The sequence below is a fragment of the Haliaeetus albicilla genome, chromosome 24, assembly GCF_947461875.1.
Source record: "Haliaeetus albicilla chromosome 24, bHalAlb1.1, whole genome shotgun sequence".
Taxonomy (NCBI): domain Eukaryota; kingdom Metazoa; phylum Chordata; class Aves; order Accipitriformes; family Accipitridae; genus Haliaeetus; species Haliaeetus albicilla.
In genome coordinates, this window is record NC_091506.1 from 20,803,187 (window position 1) to 20,823,141 (window position 19,955).

The 19,955-nt window shown below is 58.9% G+C and overlaps 1 protein-coding gene and 1 long non-coding RNA gene across 2 annotated transcripts; both read right to left on the minus strand.

Annotated features, from left to right (window-relative positions):
- Positions 1-7,739: 7,739 nt before the first annotated feature.
- Positions 7,740-9,630, minus strand: LOC138690812 (uncharacterized). Its single transcript, XR_011329600.1, has 4 exons — positions 9,314-9,630; positions 8,860-9,005; positions 8,447-8,572; positions 7,740-7,895 (listed from the first exon to the last, which is right to left on the minus strand). It is a non-coding gene; the product is annotated as an uncharacterized lncRNA (long non-coding RNA).
- Positions 9,631-11,212: 1,582 nt separating this feature from the next.
- Positions 11,213-14,809, minus strand: LOC138681802 (coiled-coil domain-containing protein 81-like). Its single transcript, XM_069769716.1, has 4 exons — positions 13,519-14,809; positions 12,716-12,777; positions 12,109-12,262; positions 11,213-11,853 (listed from the first exon to the last, which is right to left on the minus strand). Exons 1-4 carry the CDS (start codon positions 13,898-13,900, stop codon positions 11,576-11,578), a joined length of 876 nt encoding a protein of 291 aa, XP_069625817.1. The 5' UTR covers positions 13,901-14,809; the 3' UTR covers positions 11,213-11,575.
- Positions 14,810-19,955: the final 5,146 nt, after the last annotated feature.

Consider the following 19,955-nt stretch of genomic DNA (forward strand, 5'->3'; position numbering starts at 1 on the left):
CCCGTCAGTGCGACCTGGTGAGGTGAGGAGAGGGCAGGGGAGGGACGGGGCTGGTGCGGGGCTGCCGAGGGAGGAGGGGGGCCCCAGGCCTCGGGGCGCTGGGCCTGTGCTGCAAGCTCACCCGCCTCTGGCTTCTCCCTCGCCCGCGCCCCGCTTCTCCCTCAGAGTCAGCAGAGGAGCATTTGGAGGAGACGCCCGGCGCTGCTGGGACAGGGACTCTCCAAACGCTCACCGTTGACGTGCGCCATGTCCGCAAGGAAGCAGAAGGCCCCCGACTCGATGGAGCAGGGTGAGAGCAAAGTAGCCCTCCCGCGGCGTAGCAGAGGGCTTGTCGGGGCGGCCGGCGTGGGGCCGAGAGCGGTGGCAGGGGGAGGCAGGAGCTCCCCGACCACCCCGGGGCAGGGCCCCTCCTGTCCTCAGCCAGCGGGGCCCAGGCTGGGCAGTGGGCACCTGCTGGGACCCCCGTGCCTGCAATGCCCCCTTCCTCTCCAAGGCCTCCAGCCCTGCCCGTCAGCCAGCTCGGCAGGGGCAGAGCAGGCCCCTGGGGGCAATCCCTCAGGGACGCTTCCCCCGGCCCCGCAGAGGTGCTCATTCCCAGTGGCGTTTGCTCTCTCCCCTCCAGCATGCCTGCTGTGTCGCCGGGCAGAGGCTGACCCGGCTCTCTGCGGGGCCAAACTGGAGAAGCGAGGGCTCTGTGCCCACGTGTTTTGCCTGGTGAGTTACGCCGGGGCTCCCTCCAGCTTGCCGACAGGCAGTCCCTGCCACGCTCTCCTCAGCAGCTCCTCCTCTTTTCTCTGCTGCAGCTTTTTGCCAGCGGGCTTTTTCAGCGAGGGGGCAGGGAAGCAGGACTCATGGGATTTCTCCCCGAGGATATTCGATGTACAATCGCGCAGGCAGCGCAGAAGGTGAGCACCTGACAAGACCGGGGAGATCTGTGCCGGGAGCGGTTTGCGGGACCCTAGCCTGGATCCGAGAAAGAAATCCCAGCCCTTCCGGCCGGCTCTGGGGCAGGAGTCTTGCTCCCAGCAGCTCCACAGAGGCTCCAGCACAGGAGCCTCGTCCGACAGGCGCATCTGCGGGGTGTGACCCAGCAGCGGCCACATCCTGCGCCCTGCCCGGAGGCGTGGGGCTGGCCGCGGCGGCCCTGGGGCTGCCGCTGATGGGGGCTGCTCTGCTCTTTCCAGCACTGCTTCGTCTGTGGCGAGAGCGGGGCCGCCATCTCCTGCCAGGAAACAGGCTGCCACCGCAGCTTCCATCTCCCCTGTGCCGTGGAGGGTGGATGCGTCACCCAATTCTTTGGGCTCTACAGGTAAGGGCAGCTGGCCCCCACAGGGGAGGCTGCTTGCTTTCAATCCTCTTCCTGCCAGCATCAGCCCAACAGGGAAGGAACCCGCAGTGACATTTCAGAACAGCCAGTCTCAGGCATAGCCACAGCCAGACAAGATCTGGGGCTCCTTCACACCTCGTCTCCCCTCCTTGCCGCCCCCCGGGGAAGGAGCCAGCGCTTCTCACCTCGCCCATCCCTTTCCTCTTGCCCCCAGGGCCTTCTGCTGGGAGCACCGCCCAGAGCAGGCAGTGGAGGCGGCTCCGGAGGAGAACACCATCTGCCTCATCTGCCTGGACCTTGTGGAGGAGAGAAAGTCCTACGGCACCATGGTGTGCCCAGCGTGCAAACACGCCTGGTTCCACAGGGGCTGCATCCAGGTAGGAGCCGTCCCCTCGCCCCCGGGATTTGCTCACCCCCGGGGCACGGCAGGCGCTCGGCAGCACCAGGGCCTCACTTGTGCCGCTTACGTTTCTCCTCCTGCAGGGACAGGCTATGTGCGCCGGCATTTGCTTCCAGTGCCCACTCTGTAGAGATACGGAGCACTTTCACTCGGAAATGCTCACCATGGGGATCCGAATCCCCTTCAGGTTGGTGTCCTTCTGGCCGGCTCACAAGACAGGAGGCTGCAAGCGCTGTGCCGCCCCAGGGGCTGTCCTTCCTGGCCCTCCGCTGTCCCGCGAGTCTGGGCTTCAGCTTCACGGAGGAGCTGGAAACAGGGCGGGGGGGGGCGAGCAGGGACGCCTTGCATCTCCCTTATGCCGGGGCAGCAGGGGCTCATCCGTTTTCCTTTCTCCATCAGACTGCCATCATGGGAGAACAGGCGTGCATACGCAGAACTAGGCGAGAGGCACAGCCGCTGCGATGCCAGGGAGTGCCTTTGTCCCGGAGGCAGGGAGCAGGCAGAGCAAGAGGGGTAAGTTGCCAAAGCTGCACCCCGGGGCTCTGTACGGGAACCCTGTCTCGCCAAGGGCTCGAGGCGCAAGGACCGAGACCGAGAGCTCGGCCGGACAATCCCGTGCTGCGGTCACTTTGTCCTCACAGCCATGAGCACGTTTGCTTCCCCAGGCCCTGGCAACTGCTCCTGTGCTGCTCCTGCGCTGCCGAGGGCACCCACAGACGCTGCTCCGACTTGAGGAGCAGCACGGCCAGCTGGGAGTGCGACGCGTGTGCTGGCCTGGGCACCGGTAAGAGGCAAAGCACCCGGCTGCCCCTGGGCTGGGGCCAGGGGCCAGGCAAGGCCTGGCAGCGGGAGCCCAGGGTGGGCCTGGCAGAGCCTCTCTGCTCTAGGAGGGCTGGGGGCACCGCTCTGGCCTATCCTGCCCCGGGCCTGGGGGCCGAGCCCTTGACCTTCCTGCTTCCCTTACAGCCTCCAGTGCCAGCTCGGAGCTCGCCGGCCCCAGCACTGCCAGCCAGGCAGGATCGCGGCAATCGCTCAGGTCTCCGGAACCGGAGACCAGCAGCCCCAGCACCACCAGCCAGCTGCCATCAGGGTCCTCCTGCGGCTCCCCACCGTCGGAGACCAGCAGCCCCAGCACTGCCAGCCAGGCAGGATCGGGGCAATCGCTCAGGTCTCCGGCACCGGAGACCAGCAGCCCCAGCACTGCCAGCCAGGCAGGATCGGGGCAATCGCTCAGGTCTCCGGAACCGGAGACCAGCAGCGCCAGCACCGCCAGCCAGGCAGCATCGTGGTCCTGTGGCTCCCCGCCACTTCAGGGCAGCAGCTGCTCCAGCCCCCCTGGGCCCGTGCGGATGCGAGACTGCTCCCGCTTGCAACGCCGGGCCCAACGTCCCTACAGCCGGCCCGGAAGATGCCATGACAGGAGCCGTGCGCCAGCACCAAGTGCTGAGACCAGCACCCCCAGCCAGGCGGCGCCGGGGCCGTCCCACAGCTCCCCGGCACCCGAGACCAGCAGCCCCAGCACCGCCAGCCAGCTGACAGCGGGGTCCTCCTGCAGCTCCCCAGCGCTCGAGAGCAGCAGAAGCTCCAGCCCTCCTGGGCCCGTGCGGATGCGAGACTGCTCCCGCTTGCAACGCCGGGTCCAACACCCCTACAGCCGGCCCAGAAGACACCGTGACAGAAGCCGTGCGCCAGCACCAAGTGCTGAGACCAGCACCCCCGGCCAGGCGGCGCCGGGGCCGTCCCACAGCTCCCCGGCACCCGAGACCAGCAGCCCCAGCACCACCAGCCAGCTGACAGCGGGGTCCTCCTGCAGCTCCCCACCACCAGAAACCAGCAGCCCCAGCACTGGGAGGCAGGCGGCATTCGGGCCACCCCACGGCTCCCTGGCACCGCAGACCAGCAGCCCCGGCAATGCGGCATCAGGGCCGTCCCAAGGCTCCGCAGTGCTTGAGGGCAGCAGCCGCTCCAGCCCCCCTGGGCCCGACTGTGTGCGAAACATCTCCCGCTTGCAACGCCGGGCCCAACACCCTTACAGCCGGCCCAGAAGACGCCGTGACAGGAGCTGTGCGCCAGCACCAAGTGCTGAGACCAGCACCCCCAGCCAGGCGGCGCCGGGGCCGTCCCACAGCTCCCCAGCACCCGAGACCAGCAGCCCCAGCACCGCCAGCCAGCTGCCAGCGGGGTCCTCCTGCGGCTCCCCAGCGCTCGAGAGCAGCAGAAGCTCCAGCCCCCCTGGGCCCGCGCGGATGCGAGACCGCTCCCGCTTGCAACGCCGGGCCCAACATCCCTACAGCCGGCCCGGACGCCGCCACGGGACCAGCCGTGCGCCATCCCCGAGCACTGGTCCTGATCCCCCTCCACCCGTACAATAAAGTTGGCCGTTAATCTCTGTGCTGGGACATTCCACGCTCATTCGTCAGCTTCCTCCTCCTCCTCCACCTCTCCCTTTCTTGCGGGGCAGCCTTAGGGGCTGGGCCCAGAGCGTTGTCTTCTCCCTGGCGGTTGGCAGCACCTTCCCCAGACCTCCCTCCTCGCGGGCTGGCCTTGGCCGGCTGCCCCGCGCCATGGCCGTGGGCTTCGGCTCTCTGCCCCCGCCGCCGGGAGGGTGGCCCGGCCCGGCACGGCCCAGTCGGCGCCACTGCCCGTCTCCGGCAATGTGGGCTGTGCCCCCCCCAGCCGGCACGGCCCTCACGGCTCGCCCCCCAAAATCACGCGCCCCGGCCCCAGCGACTTTTGACACGCTTCCACTCTGCCTCCTTCTCGATAAGGCTGTAACCCATTTCCCATCCTCGTTGCCCAGGTTAGTGAGAATTGGGGCAAAGTGGCAAAGCTACTTTTCTTGGAAAGTTGACTTCGGTGTCACGTCTGTCTTTGTGACATGAAGAATTCTGCAGCTTATGTTTCTACAGTAGCCAAAGGCCTTTCCCCGTTCCCCAGCTCCGGGTCCTGTTCTCCAACGTGATTGCTGCTGCACCAACTGAAGGCTTCCTTCTTGCAGAACAAGCCAAGAAATCCTTTTTAAGAGAGACTGCAAACACCTGGTCAGGAACGTGCTCCTCAGAGCTCAGGAGAGCCAGAGCAGTACCTGTTACCGAGGGCTTGAGTCCCGTCATACGCCCTTTAGAGCAAAAAACCCACACGTGCTCTACGGCATCCGTCCTCTCTCCAGCACTGAGGCAGGCATTGAGAAAGCTCGGTCTTGCCCCTGCATCAGCACCTTCATCTCACTCAGAGGTGGGGATACAGCACTGACCTTCCAGCACCAGGAATTGTCAGGTAGGCAGAATGATCCTCCCATCCATCCAGCGCTGCAATAAAGAACGCCTGCTTTCTAAAACTCCAGAATTGAGCCTTAGAGAGTTTCTGAAGGGCCGACTTAACGGTAACAGTCTCAGTTAATCCCAGGAGCCACAGGCCCTGTACCTGCTGCCTCCTCTCCATCAGCTGTTTTCCAGTCTCTTCCACCTCACCCCAGCTCAGATGCTCAGGGCTGACGACCCTCGGGGCAGCCGCAGGAACCGCTCCAACCTTGGTTGTGGGGTTGTCCCTGGGGCTGAGCGCTCGGGCCCAGGGCGGGCGACCACGGAAGGGCCCGTGGGCCGTGAGGAATCCAGGTCCCCCCAGCCCATCCATGCTGGGAGATACCTGCCCCTGCCCCTGCCCCTGGTCCTGGTCTTATCTCTCTCCCTCTCCCTCTCCCTCTCCCTCTTCCTCTCCCTCTCCCTCTCCCTCTCCCTCTCCCCGGCTGCCCCCACCCCATCTCTCCTCCATTTCTCCTCAGGCTGCTCAGCCTCCTGCCCCCTCTATCTGTGACTGACAGCCCGCCTCCGGCTCCGCTGATTGGCTCAGCCGTGGCCAATGGCGCAGCTGTTGCCAGGCCGGCAGGGGCAGCCGAGGCCTCTCCTCACAGAGCTGCCCCCGCCGCTGGCGAAGGTGGACGGATGGATCCACGGAGGGATGTCCGTGACTTTTTCTGGGAATGCTGTCCCGGAGCCCAGCCAGAACTAGGGCCGTGCCTTCCCCACCCCGCTCTTCCCCCGCCTTGTTAGGTCTCCTTGTTGCCACCAGCTGGTTCCCAAGGCTGGGCCTGGTCCGCTCTCCTGGAAGCCAGGGCTGTGGCCTTGGCTTTTCGCCCTGCTCCCTCCCCTCGGCATCCTCAGCTCCGCCACCTCAGGGTCACTGCAGCCAAGGCTGCTGCCGACTTTCACATCCCCAACCAGTTCCTCCTTGTTCACCAGCGCCAGGTCCAGCAGAGCACCTCTCCTTCTGGGTTCCTCCCTCTCCTCTGGGTTCCTCCACCTCCGATTGGGTTCCTCCCTCTCCTTCTGGGTTCCTCCATCTCCTTCTGGGTTCCTCCATCTCCTCTGGGTTCCTCAATCACCAGCGCCAGGTCCAGCAGAGCACATCTCCTTCTGGGTTCCTCCCTCTCCTCTGCGTTCCTCCATCTCCGATTGGGTTCCTCCCTCTCCTTCTCGGTTCCTCTGTCACCAGCACCAGGTCCAGCAGAGCACCTCTCCTTCTAGGTTCCTCCATCTCCTTCTGGGTTCCTCCATCTTCTGGGTTCCTCCATCTCCTTCTGGGTTCCTCCATCACCAGTGCCAGGTCCAGCAGAGCACCTCTCCTTCTGGGTTCCTCCATCTCCTTCTGGGTTCCTCCATCACCAGCACCAGGTCCAGCAGAGCACCTCTCCTTCTGGGTTCCTCCATCTCCTCTGGGTTCCTCAATCACCAGCGCCAGGTCCAGCAGAGCACCTCTCCTTCTGGGTTCCTCCCTCTCCTCTGGCTTCCTCCATCTCTGATTGGGTTCCTCCGTCTCCTTCTGGGTTCCTCAATCACCAGCACCAGGTTCAGCAGAGCACCTCTCCTTCTGGGTTCCTCCATCTCCTTCTGGGTTCCTCCATCTTCTGGGTTCCTCCATCTCCTTCTGGATTCCTCCATCACCAGTGCCAGGTCCAGCAGAGCACCTCTCCTTCTGGGTTCCTCCATCTCCTTCTGGGTTCCTCCATCACCAGCACCAGGTCCAGCAGAGCACATCTCCTTCTAGGTTCCTCCATCTCCTTCTGGGTTCCTCCATCTCCTTCTGGGTTCCTCCATCACCAGCACCAGGTCCAGCAGAGCACATCTCCTTCTGGGTTCCTCCAACTCCTTCTGGGTTCCTCCATCTCCTTCTGGGTTCCTCCATCACCAGCATCAGGTCCAGCAGGGCACCTCTCCTTCTGGGTTCCTCCATCTCCTCTGGGTTCCTCCATCTCCTTCTTGGTTCCTCCAGCACCAGCACCAGGTTCAGCAGAGCACCTCTCCTTCTGGGTTCCTCCATCTCCTTCTTGGTTCCTCCATCACATGCCAGGAACTGCACTCTAGAAGCCTCCTAGATTGCCTGAGCCCTGCTGGACCATCCTTCCAGCAGGTACCAGGGTGGTTCAGGTCCCCCATGAGGACCAGGGCCTGTGAACGTGAGGCTTCCTTCTTTACTTATTTGAAGAAGACTTCGGCTACCTCTTCCTCCTGAACAGGAGGTCTCTAGAAGATCCCTGCTAACACTCCAGCCACCTTGGTCTGTCTGCTGACCCTGACCCACAGGCTGGCTCCTGTCCCACCCCAAGCAGGAGGCAAGTCCACCTCCTCGCCTTCCCGGCCGGTCCTTCCCGACGAGCCCGCATCCCTCCACCGCAGCCCTCCCACGGTGCCATCTACCCAACCACACCTCCGTGGTCACAGCATGGTCACAGCCCTCTAATCCCACGCAGATTCTGGCCCTGCGAGTGGTTCTCCATGCTGCGTGCGGGAGCGTGCGGGCACTTCAGGGAAGCACCAGCTGTGCTGGTTTCCCCGGGAAGGGGGCGAGAGCCTCCTCCATCGTGCTACCTCCGTGTTGGGATGTGCGGGAGAGGGGCTGCACGTGTTTGCGCTGTGGGGTATGCATGGACTTTACTCCCTCCTGCCCCTACGAGCCGTTCTGGGATCACGCACGGGGGGTGTGTAACCCCTTTAGACCATCACCAGGCACAGACCAGTCAGTCCAGCTGGGAACAGCCCCAGAGCCCTTTATTTTGTATTTTTAGGTGGATCTGAGAAGCTGAGAAGCCTCCCAGCCCCTTTTTGCTAACAGCCACTGCTACAGCCGCCGCCTCCGGCACCTTCTCCTCTGCTGCGGTACCAGCATCGCGTGCTAGGGAGAAAGAAAGAAAGCCTGTGACCCTATGGACAGGGAGGTGGCAGAGAAACCCTGCAGGTGTCGCTCAGGCCAGCGGTGATGGGATCTGCTTGCGACGAAGCCTCCAGTTGTCTATGAAGAGGGGGAGGCCCCTGATGCCCAAGGCCCTGAGAAGGTCCCAGGTGCAACTGATGAGCCTGGGGCCGAGTCAAGTGGGGCAGAGACCTTGGGGGTCCCGTACAGGGGTCCCCCTCGGGGCAAGGTGTCTTGGGGCAGGACTCTGCGAGGGAAGGACGTGCTCTCTGGTTTGGAACGGGGAGAGGCAGCCATCAGAGGGATCCCTCTGTCTTCAGCCAGGACTTTCACGTCCCACATGGAAAGCCAATTCTAGGTGCCCAGGCAGCCCCCTTGGCTGCCAGGGAGGTCCAGCCCAAAGGCAGCCTCCAGAACCTGCTTCTGTCTCACCAGGGGTGTCAGAGAAATGCCCTCTTTCCCCCAGGGCTGCCCTCGGTGGAGGGACGGGCCTTGCAGCCGGAGAAGCACCATCCCTCTTTGGAGATAGTTACCAGGGGAGCTGCCTCTGCTGCTCCAGCTTCCGCCGCTTGTTCTCAGTGACGTGCCTGAAGATGGTCCTCCGTTCCTGATGCGGCTCCAGCCTTCTGAGGACCTGGGCCGCTCGTGGGGAAAGGTGGCTGCAACAACAGGGAAACGTCATCCCTCAGCCTCTGCCGGAGACCCCGTCTGCCTCTGCCCTCGCACAGCCCCTGCACCCACCCGGTGCCACGTGTACTCAGCCTTTCACCCTGCGGTGAGCTTTGGGTCTTAGCTGCGGGGGTAACCCAGGTCATCCCCGCGTTAGGAGACATCGGAAGGTGTCCTACGCAACCCCAGGACGCAGGGACGGGGGACGCGGACATCCCTGCGGGGTCACAGCCACTCGAGTGCCCCCGGGCTGCGGCCGGAGCCGGCGCACACTTACTCAGGCTGGAGTCTCTGCAGCTGGGCGGCTGCTGCCATCTCCTCTGCTGGGAGAGGGTTTTCAGCCTTCCTCCACCTCCCGCCGACCTCCTTTCTCCTGGGCTGGGCTGGAGGGTGGGGAGCCCGAATGCCTTCAGTGCCGAGCACCTGCCGAGGAGGAGACGCTCTCAGCAAACCAGACGGCAAACAGAGGTGCCGTTTCCCAGAGGACCTCTCGAAAGGAGCCTGCAGCGGGACCTGGGAGCCGGGAGGCTCAGCACCAGCGTGCCCGTCATCACGGCTGATGGCTGCTTTTGCCCCTCGGGTCCTGCTGCCAATCTCTCCCTCACGGGGATGAGCGGGCAAACCCCTGCCCTGCAGCTGCGTGTCAGTCCCTCTCCCACCCCCCCAGAGACCTGCCGCCCCGACAGAGAGGGCCGCTGCTGCTCTCAGCGGTGTCAATTGCTGCCCCGTACCTGGGGCGGTTGTCGGTCCTCCCCTGCAGACCAGGCCTCCCACGCCGCCCATTCTGCCTTTGCTTGCTGTCGCCGCTCTTCCCACCGGGTCTTCACTCGCTCCCACTCTGCAGACAGCTTCCAGACCTCCTGGAGGGGACAGAATCGCAGCAGCAGGCAGGATTAGTCTCAGCTCCCGGCGGGGCTTCCTTCGGGTCTGACCCGTGTTGGTGCCCCTTGCCTCAGCCGATCGGTCAGCAGCGCTTTGCCCCTAACAGATCGGGGGCCGTGGAGTCACGCCAGGCTCCTCAACTCACGGCAAACACAGCGGAGTGACCAAAGACCTCCACTGTCAATGACCTAGAAAGGACTTGTACGTTCTCCATAGCCCCTGGCCAGAAGAAAAAGCGTTTCATGACAACCCGGGGGCAACAGCAGGCGGGAAGGGTGTGCAGCACCTTCCTTTTCCTGAAGAAGACCTGACGGAGGTGACGATGAATGCACGCCAAGGAACCCTTTCAGGACGGCTCTCTGCACAAAGAGGCTTTTGCCGAGTCTCGAACAGCACGGTAGTTACAGCAAGGCAGAGCACGTACCTGCAGCGCTCTCCTGCAGCCTTCAGAAGACGGGAGCTCAGCGGTGGGGCTGGCTGGAGGAGCTGGCTTCTGCCTGCTTGCCTCCTTCGTCCTGGGGGAGCTGCCTGGACATGGTGGGAGCAGACTGCAAAGAGACACCAGGAGGAGACGGCATGAGCGTGGGGCAGGTGGGTGCCCCATGCTCTCCGTCTGGTATCAAAGCTCCCCAGGCTGGCAGAAGAAGCGGTGGAGGTCGGACCGTTTCCCATGGCAAGGGGGGGGCCTTTCCTGAGCTCCATCAGATGGATGGGAGAGGACTGCGCCTCAGGTCTGCTGTAGGAGCAAGCAAAGTAACGTGGGGTGTGCTCAACCTCCGCTGCCTTCCCCGCTAAGGGGCCTGTGATAGGGCAAACAAGCTCGTAAAAACCATGGGGCACGTGCTAGGGACCTTCCCGAGTCCTTACAGCCGGAGTCTCCAAAGGGGACGTCTCTCCTACGTGGGCGCAAGGGTCCCTTTCATCCCTTCCCACAAGGGTCTCACCTGGCAGAAGGCTTCTTCTCCGTGTCTTGCTGCCTGGTGCCCGGCCCCTGGTTTGGCAGCGCGGGGAGGGAATACTTCACCCGCCTCTGCAGCAGCTTGTCAGGCGCCTGGCTTCCCTCTGTACCTGGGAAAGGAGGAAGCTCTTCAGAGCAGCCCCGTGGGGAGTGCGTTTGAACCGGGCTCTGGACAGCAGGGACCCCTTCCCGTACCTCTTCTGACGCTGTGCTTTTCTGCAACCTTCTTGTGCCAGGCGGAGAAAGCCTTGGATGCCGATCTGCTGATCACCAGGAACTGAAACCTGGAACGCGAATGATGACACAGGCTTGAAGAACAGTGACCTCCTACCCTCTGCAGCTTGCCAGCACTAATCCTCCCGACTGTCGTGCGAGGCGTCGCATCCCTTTTCCTTTGTGGCCCTGCACAGGTTTTAGTGGCAATCTCCCCCAGCCCAGCGCTGCCTCACCATGTGCAGTTGGTTCTCGCTGATGGCAGTGACAACAGGCTGGGCGTGAGAAACACGATCACGATGCCGGGTCACTCCAGGAGAATACACGCATAGTGCCAGCTCAGCATTAGTTACCCAGAAACCAGTTGCTTCACAATTGATCCCTGACTCGATGCCGAATGTCAAGCCCTGACAACGCGTGCTCCTGAGCAGGAGCTGGGAAGCCGCCCGCTTGGCCGGTCAAGGGCTGCAGCGGAAAAGCACTCACCTCGGGAACGCGTGGGCAGGAGCAGCCTGCATCTCCTGAGAGGCGGTCGCTCCACTGGAGACAGCTGCCCCTGGCATCCATAGCCTCTGCAAAGCGACACAGAGCTGTTAGAAGGTTTCCAAGGCAGTTTCCTCTTGGCTCCCAAAGGAAGCAGACCTGTCTCCCGCTCCAAAAGCAAGCCACTTCTCCAAACCTCTCTGCCAAATCCTCCTCCATCAGCGTTAGCCCTTGCTCTGCTCTGGAGAAGCTGCACAGCCAACACTGAGACCGCGCAATAACACCGCTGGGCTTTTTTGTAGGGCAAGGACCCAGAAGAAACTTTCTTTGCTAATGGAGAAGTCAGCGGGGGCAAGCACGGGGAAAGGTGTTTGACTGTCCTGCCACGTCCAGGCTGGCCAACGGCGACCGGGTTGCTCAGCCTTCCTTAGGCTTCCCAAAGACACGGAAGCAGCCCTCAAAACCTCGAGCAACTTACAGTGTGAAGCAGCGCAATCCGGCTGGCCTTCCTCTCCAGCCCTGTGACGCAGTCAGAATAGAACCGCATGCACAGGAGGTCGTCTTTGCAGGACAGAACACCAATGTCCTTGAAGGCGAAGGAGAGGCGCTGCCCGTTCTTCAGTTGGGAAGAGTACAAGAGGACGGTCTCTTGCACGCAGTCCTTCACCACGTGCTGTGGGAAGGAGGTGGCTTGCGACAGCCGCTTGTAGTTCAGCGGCTTGATCTTGACATTGCCTGCGAGGAGGAGGAACGTGGTCACTGTCACAGCAGGCCAAATTTCCACATAAGATTCATAAAACAAAATGCCAGAGGGAAGGGTGCTCACAGAAACAGCCCTTGGGGAGCAGTTAGTTTTGGGGGAGCTCAAGCCACCCCCTGACCTTTGGAGGCAGTTCTCTACTTCTCCCAGCCCTTCCCAAAGAGCCGAGAGCACACATTCCCCCCCCAGACATGGAGGGGGAAAGCGGAGGGTGGCCGCTGCTTTCTTACCAGGGATAACTACTGTGGGGAACGCGAGCTCCTGCAGACACAACACATCAAGCTCCAGTCGGAAGACGGGTCTTCGAACCACATACACCTCTTCTTTGCCCTGGAATTGCTCTTGGAGCATAGCGAAGGTCCCGAGTCCTGCGACCAGGACACCCTGCCCAGGAAAAAGACAAAAAGGCTGATGAGCGAGTACTTCAGAGATGGGAAAAGTGAAAGCTTAGGAAAAGGCCCGTGTTCTCCATTTGTTTTCTTGCCCTCCTCAAAATATTCGCTAACATCCCTTGGCTAGAGAAGATCCCAGGCAATTCCAGCACAGGGAGGGAATACCCCTGGGACTGATTCCCAGGGATTATCCTTGGCATGGCACCGGCATAATCACCTGCCTCCCCGCTCGGCCTCTCCGCTCTGACCACAGCGAAGGGTGAAGCCCTATCGTGTGCTGAATGCTTTCTCAGACTAGATCTGGACTTGGTTTCTCTCCTGGTTGACCAAGAAGCAGCTCTGGGCACATGGGCTTGTCTCAGTGTGCCGCCACGATGCTCAGGGAGGGCTCGCTTCCCGGGGTCCAGGCCCTCCGGGGCAAAGGGGGACCAAGACGCCAGCCCACCTTGTCCTGCTTCAGCTGTCCCAGGATGTACACAGACACAGCATCCCAAATAGCCACAACCTCTGGAAAGCAAAGGAAAGAGGTGTTGGGCTCCGGGCCAGCCAGCTCACAGCCTCTGGGCAAGCTCCTCGCCCAGGGGTTGACAGATGCCGGCGTCCGCAAACAGCCCAGGCAAACGCGGCCACGGCTGCGGAGCTGGGCTGTGCCCCAATTTCCGACTGCCAGCCTTACTCTGCTCCCGGGGCAGGGCTGGGGTACAAATGGGGATGTGGGAAGGGCTCAGGACCGGGGCTGTGGCCATCTAACCCCCAGAAAGCCTTGGCACCCCAGAGCCCAGGACGTGATCTGCCAGCCTGGTGGCACAAGGGGGTCCCACGGGGAGGACGAGAGGTTCTCCCAAAGGAGACTTTGTTCAAGGGAAAGGGCTGATTTACAGCACAGGCATTTCCAGCCGGCTCGCGAGAGCCTTGTGGGAGGTGTAGCTGTCCCCCCCAGCCCCCGGGATGCAGAAGCCCTTTTCATCCCAGAGCCAGAACCCCACGAGGGGCCAGCTTCCAGGGAAAGCTGGCCCTGCATGGCCCCCCTCGCAAGGGGACGGAGCCATTCCCATGGGAGCCTCGGGGCTCCGGGCAGCACCAGGACCTGGTTGCCACATCGTCCCCCGAGTCCAGTGGGACCCCCAGGCAGGGCTCTCGCAGCAGCCCCCAGCCCTGTCCAGTCACCCCCACAGCCCGGCAGCTGCAGCTTTTTCCAGAGGCCAGCCCCGGTGCGACCCCTCGGGAAGGAATTCCCAAACCCCTTACCCTTGGTGGAGAGCTGCAGGAGCGTGGGGAACAAGCTGCTGAGCTCCAAGCTGATGGCCATGGTGCAGCAGCCCTCCATCGCGCCTGCCGCTTGCCCTCCGCTCAGGGAAAGGGATGCTCTTCGCAGCTCCTCGCCCAGAACTCCTCTCCGACGTGCCCCTGCTGCTCTGCCGGTCACAACGGGGTCCCCCCAGCGCAGCCCCGCTGCCTCCCGATCCCGCTCCTGGCTGTGGAGCAGCTCCGAAGCGCAGCAGTGGGGAGCCCCTGAGCAGTGCCCAGCAGCGCCCAAGCCTCGCCGGGAAGTGCCAGCAGCGCTGGGGAGACCTCCCTGGGATGCGGGGCATCCCCCTGTGACATCAGCCCACATCGTTTGAAGGTGCATTATGACGCCAGCAGAGAGCTGGTGCAGCTGGGGAGAGAGGAGATGGATTTCCCTTCTTGTCCTGGGAAGCAGTCATCCCCGTTCTCTCCGAGTTGCTCCGGCAGAGCTTGCCGTTACCTGTGCTGGGAATTGTTAGGGTGAATAGCCTGGCTTAGCACTAGAAGCTAAAGGAGTTGAAGCCTCAGGCTGCAAGAGCTGAGCGAGAGTCCACTTTTTGATAAAGCTAATGCTGCTAACCCAGAACTAGCTGAAACTGGCAGATGCGAGCAGAATGAAGACGACCAAGGAAACGATTCCAAGAGAATGAGGGAACTTCAGAAGAATGCCAGCCCAGTGTGGAAGAATTGCTGGAGGTGACTTACTGATATGTCCCCCCGCCTCTCTTAAGGGAAGGTGAACCTCCAGGGTGGAATACAGTGGATATGCAAGGAATCTGTTCCATAATAATTCCCTAAGCAACATAATCTGCAACCTTAGATGGCAGCAACACGAGGGGAGCTTGGTGTGCTGACTCTGAGAAACAACACGGAGGGCGGAGGAGAGCAGAGACACCGCGGCCAGGCTCTGCGAAATCACCGCAGGGATGGGGAACTGGAACCATAGGAACAAGAATGGAAGGTTCCTGCATTGAATCCACTACAGCAAGGAGGCGAAACAATGGGGTTCTGTCAATGCTGTTGTCTTACTTCTGATTTGTAAGTGCCCAGCTCTGGAGTACTGACATGGAACTTTGCTCATTGTAATCTCATTATAATAGCAAAACACACCTCTGTCCCAAAAGCTACCTGCCTCTAAGGTGCAACCACCCCTCACTGAGCATGCGCTCTGAATTTTCTCTAGCATAGACCTTTAGAAGTAAAGCGAGGAGATTTTACACCAATCATAATAAAGGTATGTATGACTAGAGTCACTCAAGCTCCACCTAAAAATAAGGAAATAGTATAAAAGGGCTTAAGAGAGGAGGAATGCTGGGGAAGATACCTGTGGTGGGTTGACCCTGGTTGGATGCCAGGTGCCCACCAAAGCCGCTCTATCACTCCCCCTCCTCAGCTGGATGGGGGGAGAAAATATAACAAAAGGCTCGTGGGTCAAGATAAGGACAGTTTAATAAAGTGATAGCAAAGGTTGCGCGCGCGTAAGCAAAGGAAAAAAACAAATGATGTTATTCTCTACTTCCCATCAGCAGGCGATGTCTAGCCACTTCTCGGGAAGCAGGGCTTCAGTACGCGTAGTGGTTGCTCCGGAAGACAAAATGCCCCCCCCCTCTTCCGTCTCCCTTTACTTAGCTTTTATATCTGAGCTGACGTCATATGGTATGGAATATCTGTTTGGTTAGTTTAGGTCAGCTGTCCTGGTTATGTCCCCTCCCAAGATCTTGCCCTGCCCCAGCCTGCCATTGAGGGGGGGCAAAAATGTTGGAGAGACAGCCTTGATGCTGTGCCAGCATTGCTCAGCTGTAGCCAAAACACTGGTGTGCTATCAACACCTTTCTAGCTACTGATGCAGAGCACAGTGCTATGAGGGCTGCCATGGGGAGTATTAACTCCATCTCAGCCAGACCCAATACAATCTCCACCCCTTATTCCATACCATTTGCGTCCTGCTCAGGTTCCACATAACTTAATACAGATATCTTCTAACCATACTATTGTATTTAATTCTCATTACTGAAACCCTTTCTCACCAACACTTACAACTGAGACTACATACTTAAACCACTTTTATACCCAACGTACGGATTTATACATTCTTATTAATTACTATCCCCTGTCCTTTAAGAGATAGATATTCCATGGGCTTCTTCCACTCTTCCTGATGTTCACATACAGGTTATGACTTGAGCCCCATCCATCAAGATGAGTGGTCAGGACAGGAGAAGCAGTATGTTCGATCGTTGGGCCCCAACACCAGCTTGGTTTGGGTCACCGATGCACTTGTCTGGTTCCTTGCGAAGTTCACTCTTCTGCAGTTCAGGTCATTCCTGCTACATTACTTCCTACAACATACAACTCACATCACAGATTATTTTTCCCCCAAGGTTAAATGTCCTTGAGGCACACACTGGGTCTCCCCATCCTTCCGCATTACCCACCAAGTACACCCAGGTCCCTGAGCAAAGACAATCCCACGAATGGGTTTGCCTTTTCCCATGGGAGGTGCAATCCACACTGCCTTCCCCAGCCACTTCCCCATGTGCACTACGGGGACCTTATCTCCTCCCACAGTATGTAGGGGTTTTGTTTGGGCAGGACCAGGACGGTTAGCAGATCCTCTGGTGTTAACTAGCCAAGTGGCTTCTGCTAAATTTGTATCCCAATGCTTCCATGTCCCATTGCCTAGCGCTCTCAGCATAGTCTTCAACAGTCCATTATATCTCTCAATTTTCCCAGATGCTTGCGGGTGATAGGGTATGTGGTACACCCACTCAATGCCATGTTTCTTTGCCCAGGAGCTTATGAGGTTATTTCGGAAATGAGTCCCATTGTCTGATTCAATTCTTTCTGGGGTACCGTGTCGCCATAAAATTTGCCTTTCAAGGCCTAAGATGGTGTTTCGGGCAGTGGCATGGTTTACAGGATATGTTTCTAGCCAACCAGTAGTTGCTTCCACCATGGTGAGTATGTAGCGCTTGCCTTGGCGTGTTCGCGGCAGTGGTCCAATGTAGTCAATTTGCCAGGCCTCGCCATATCGAAAACCCAGCCACCGCCCTCTGTTCCAGGGAGACTTTACTCTGGTAGCTCGTTTGATTGCAGCACATGTTTCACATTCATGAGTGACCTGCGTAATGGCCTCCATGGTCAGGTCCACCCCTCGATCACGAGCCCGCCTATATGTTGCATCTCTCCCTAGATGTCCCGATGTCTCATGGGCCCATCGAGCTACAAATAGCTCACCTTTACGCTCCCAGTCCAGGTCCACCTGAGCTATTTCTATTTTGGCAGCCTTGTCTACCTGTTCATTATTTCGATGTTCTTCAGTGGCACGGCTTTTGGGCACGTGAGCATCTACATGACGTACCCTTAGAGTTATGTGTTCTACACGGGCAGCAATGTCCTGCCACAATGCTGCTGCCCAGATGGGTTTACCTCTGCGTTGCCAATTGGTCTTCTTCCACTGCTGTAGCCACCCCCATAGGGCATTAGCCACCATCCAGGAGTCAGTATAGAGGTAGAGTACCGGCCATTTTTCTCGTTCAGCAATGTTTAGGGCTAGTTGGATGGCTTTCACTTCTGCAAACTGACTTGACTCGCCTTCTCCTTCAGTGGCCTCAACGACTTGGCGTGTGGGACTCCACACAGCAGCTTTCCACTTCCGATGGTTCCCTACCACACGACAGGATCCATCAGTAAACAAAGCATAACACCTTTCGTCTTCTGGTAACTCATTATATGGTGGTGCCTCTTGGGCACGAGCCACCTCCTCAGGTGATGCTCCAAAATCTCTGCCTTCTGGCCAGTCCATGATCTCTTCCAGAATTCCTGGGCGGTTAGATTTCCCCAGTCGAGCCCGTTGCGTGATCAATGCTATCCACTTACTCCATGTAGCGCTGGTTGCATGATGTGTAGAGGGGATGTTTCCTTTGAACATCCAGTGTAGCACGGGCAATCGTGGTGCCAAGAGGAGATATGCTTCTGTACCAACAACTTCTGAAGCGGCTCGAACCCCCTCATATGCTGCTAGTATCTCTTTTTCAGTCGGGGTGTAGTGGGCTTCTGATCCTCGGTACCCCCGGCTCCAAAACCCTAATGGTCGACCTCGGGTTTCTCCTGGTGTTTTCTGCCACAGGCTCCAGGTGAGACCGTGATCCCCAGCTGCAGTGTAGAGTATATTTTGCACATCTGGTCCTGTCCGGACAGGCCCAAGAGCTACTGCACGAGCTATTTCTTGTCTGATATGCTCAAAGGCTTGTTGTTGTTCAGGGCCCCATTCAAAATAGTTCTTTTTCCGCGTTACTCGATAGAGAGGGCTCACAAGCTGACTGTAACCTGGAATATGCATTCTCCAGAACCCCACAAGGCCTAGGAAAGCTTGTGTTTCTTTCTTGTTAGCTGGTGGAGACATAGATGCTATCTTGTTAACCACCTCCATAGGGACATGACGGCGTCCATCCTGCCATTTTATTCCCAAGAACTGAATCTCCTGTGCAGGTCCCTTGACCTTGCTTTTCTTTATGGCGAAACCAGCTTTCAGAAGAATCTGAATTATTCTTTTCCCCTTCTCAAACACTTCTTCTGCCTCATTGCCCCACACGATGATGTCATCTATGTATTGTAAATGTTCAGGGGCTTCGCCTTGTTCCAGTGCTGTTTGGATTAATCCGTGACAAATGGTAGGACTGTGCTTCCACCCCTGGGGCAGTCGATTCCAGGTGTATTGGACGCCTCTCCATGTGAAAGCAAACTGTGGCCTGCACTCTGCTGCCAAAGGAATGGAGAAAAATGCATTGGCAATATCAATTGTAGCATACCACGTGGCTGCCTTTGATGCCAGTTCATATTGGAGCTCTAACATGTCTGGTACAGCAGCACTCAGTGGCGGTGTCACTTCATTCAGGCCGCGATAATCTACTGTTAACCTCCACCCTCCATCAGACTTTTGCACTGGCCATATAGGACTATTAAAAGGTGAATGAGTCTTGCTGATGACTCCTTGGCTCTCTAGGTGATGAATCAGCTCATGGATGGGAGCCAGGGAGTCTCGGTTTGTCCGATATTGCCGACGGTGCACCGTCCTGGTAGCGATTGGCACCTGTTGTTCTTCAACTTGCAACAATCCCACAATGAAGGGATCTTCCGAGAGGCCAGGCAGAGTAGATAGCTGTTTGATCTTCTCTGCATTTACAGTGGCTACACCAAAAGCCCATCGGTACCCCTTTGGGTCCTTGAAGTACCCTCTCTTGAGGTAGTCAATGCCAAGGATACAAGGGGCCTCTGGGCCGGTCACAATGGGGTGCTTTTCCCACTTGTCCCCTGTCAAGCTCACTTCAGCCTCCAGTATAGTCAATTCTTGGCATCCCCCTGTCACTCCAGAGATCCAGATGGGTTCCGTGCCCCTGTATCCTGATGGCATCAGTGTACACTGTGCACCAGTGTCTACCAAAGCCTTATACTTCTGTGGGTCTGATGTGCCAGGCCATCGAATCCACACAGTCCAGTATATCCGGTCATCCCTTTCCTCCTCCTGGCCGAAGGCAGGGACCCTCTATTGCTGTTCCTCATCAGAATATTCACTGTCCGATCCTTGCGGTACCAGACCAGAAGTCCCCTCACCAGAATCAAGGGAGGTAGTTTCAGTTCTTCTATGCCTGGAGGATCGCTGAGTGCTTTCTTGGGCCTCTACAGCAACTACGCTGACAGCCTTCTTCTTGGGTGACCCCTTCTTAACAGCTGTCTTCCCTCTCAGTTCACGCACTCGGGCTTCCAGCTTAAAGGTGGGTTCACCATCCCACTTCCTCATGTCCTCCCCTTGGTCACGCAGGAAGAACCAGAGTGTACCACGTGGCATACGCCTTAGGCTCCCTTTCCCTCTGACTGGGGCAGGAGAGGACTGATTTCTTGGAGCATCCCTAACAGCCAAGGCACTGTCCTGTAGGGATGAGGAAACACAGAGATTTTCCTCAAAGTTTTGGAGCCAAGACGACACTTTCTCCACAGTTGGTGTTTCCATATCTGGACAATACATTGCTGCCAAGCTGTTAGAATACGATGCTGGGGCACCTTGAATCACCTTTCGCCACATGGCCCGTGTGCACAGGACATCCTCTGGATCTTTGGAGACTTCCTCATCATCTAGATCACTGTAGATGACTTCCACCACTGCTAACTCTCTCAGGTACTGGATGCCTTCATCTGCGGTAGTCCACTTTTCTGAGGAATTCACAAGATCTTCCTTGAATGGATATCTTGCCCTCACACTTGAGAGAAGCCGGCTCCAGAGACTGCAAACTGCTGCCTCTTTTCCAATTCCTCTTTCAATTCCCCGGTTTCTAGCGAGGGATCCCAGCTGTTGGGCTTCCTTGCCTTCCAGTTGCTGACTATCAGCCCCATTATCCCAG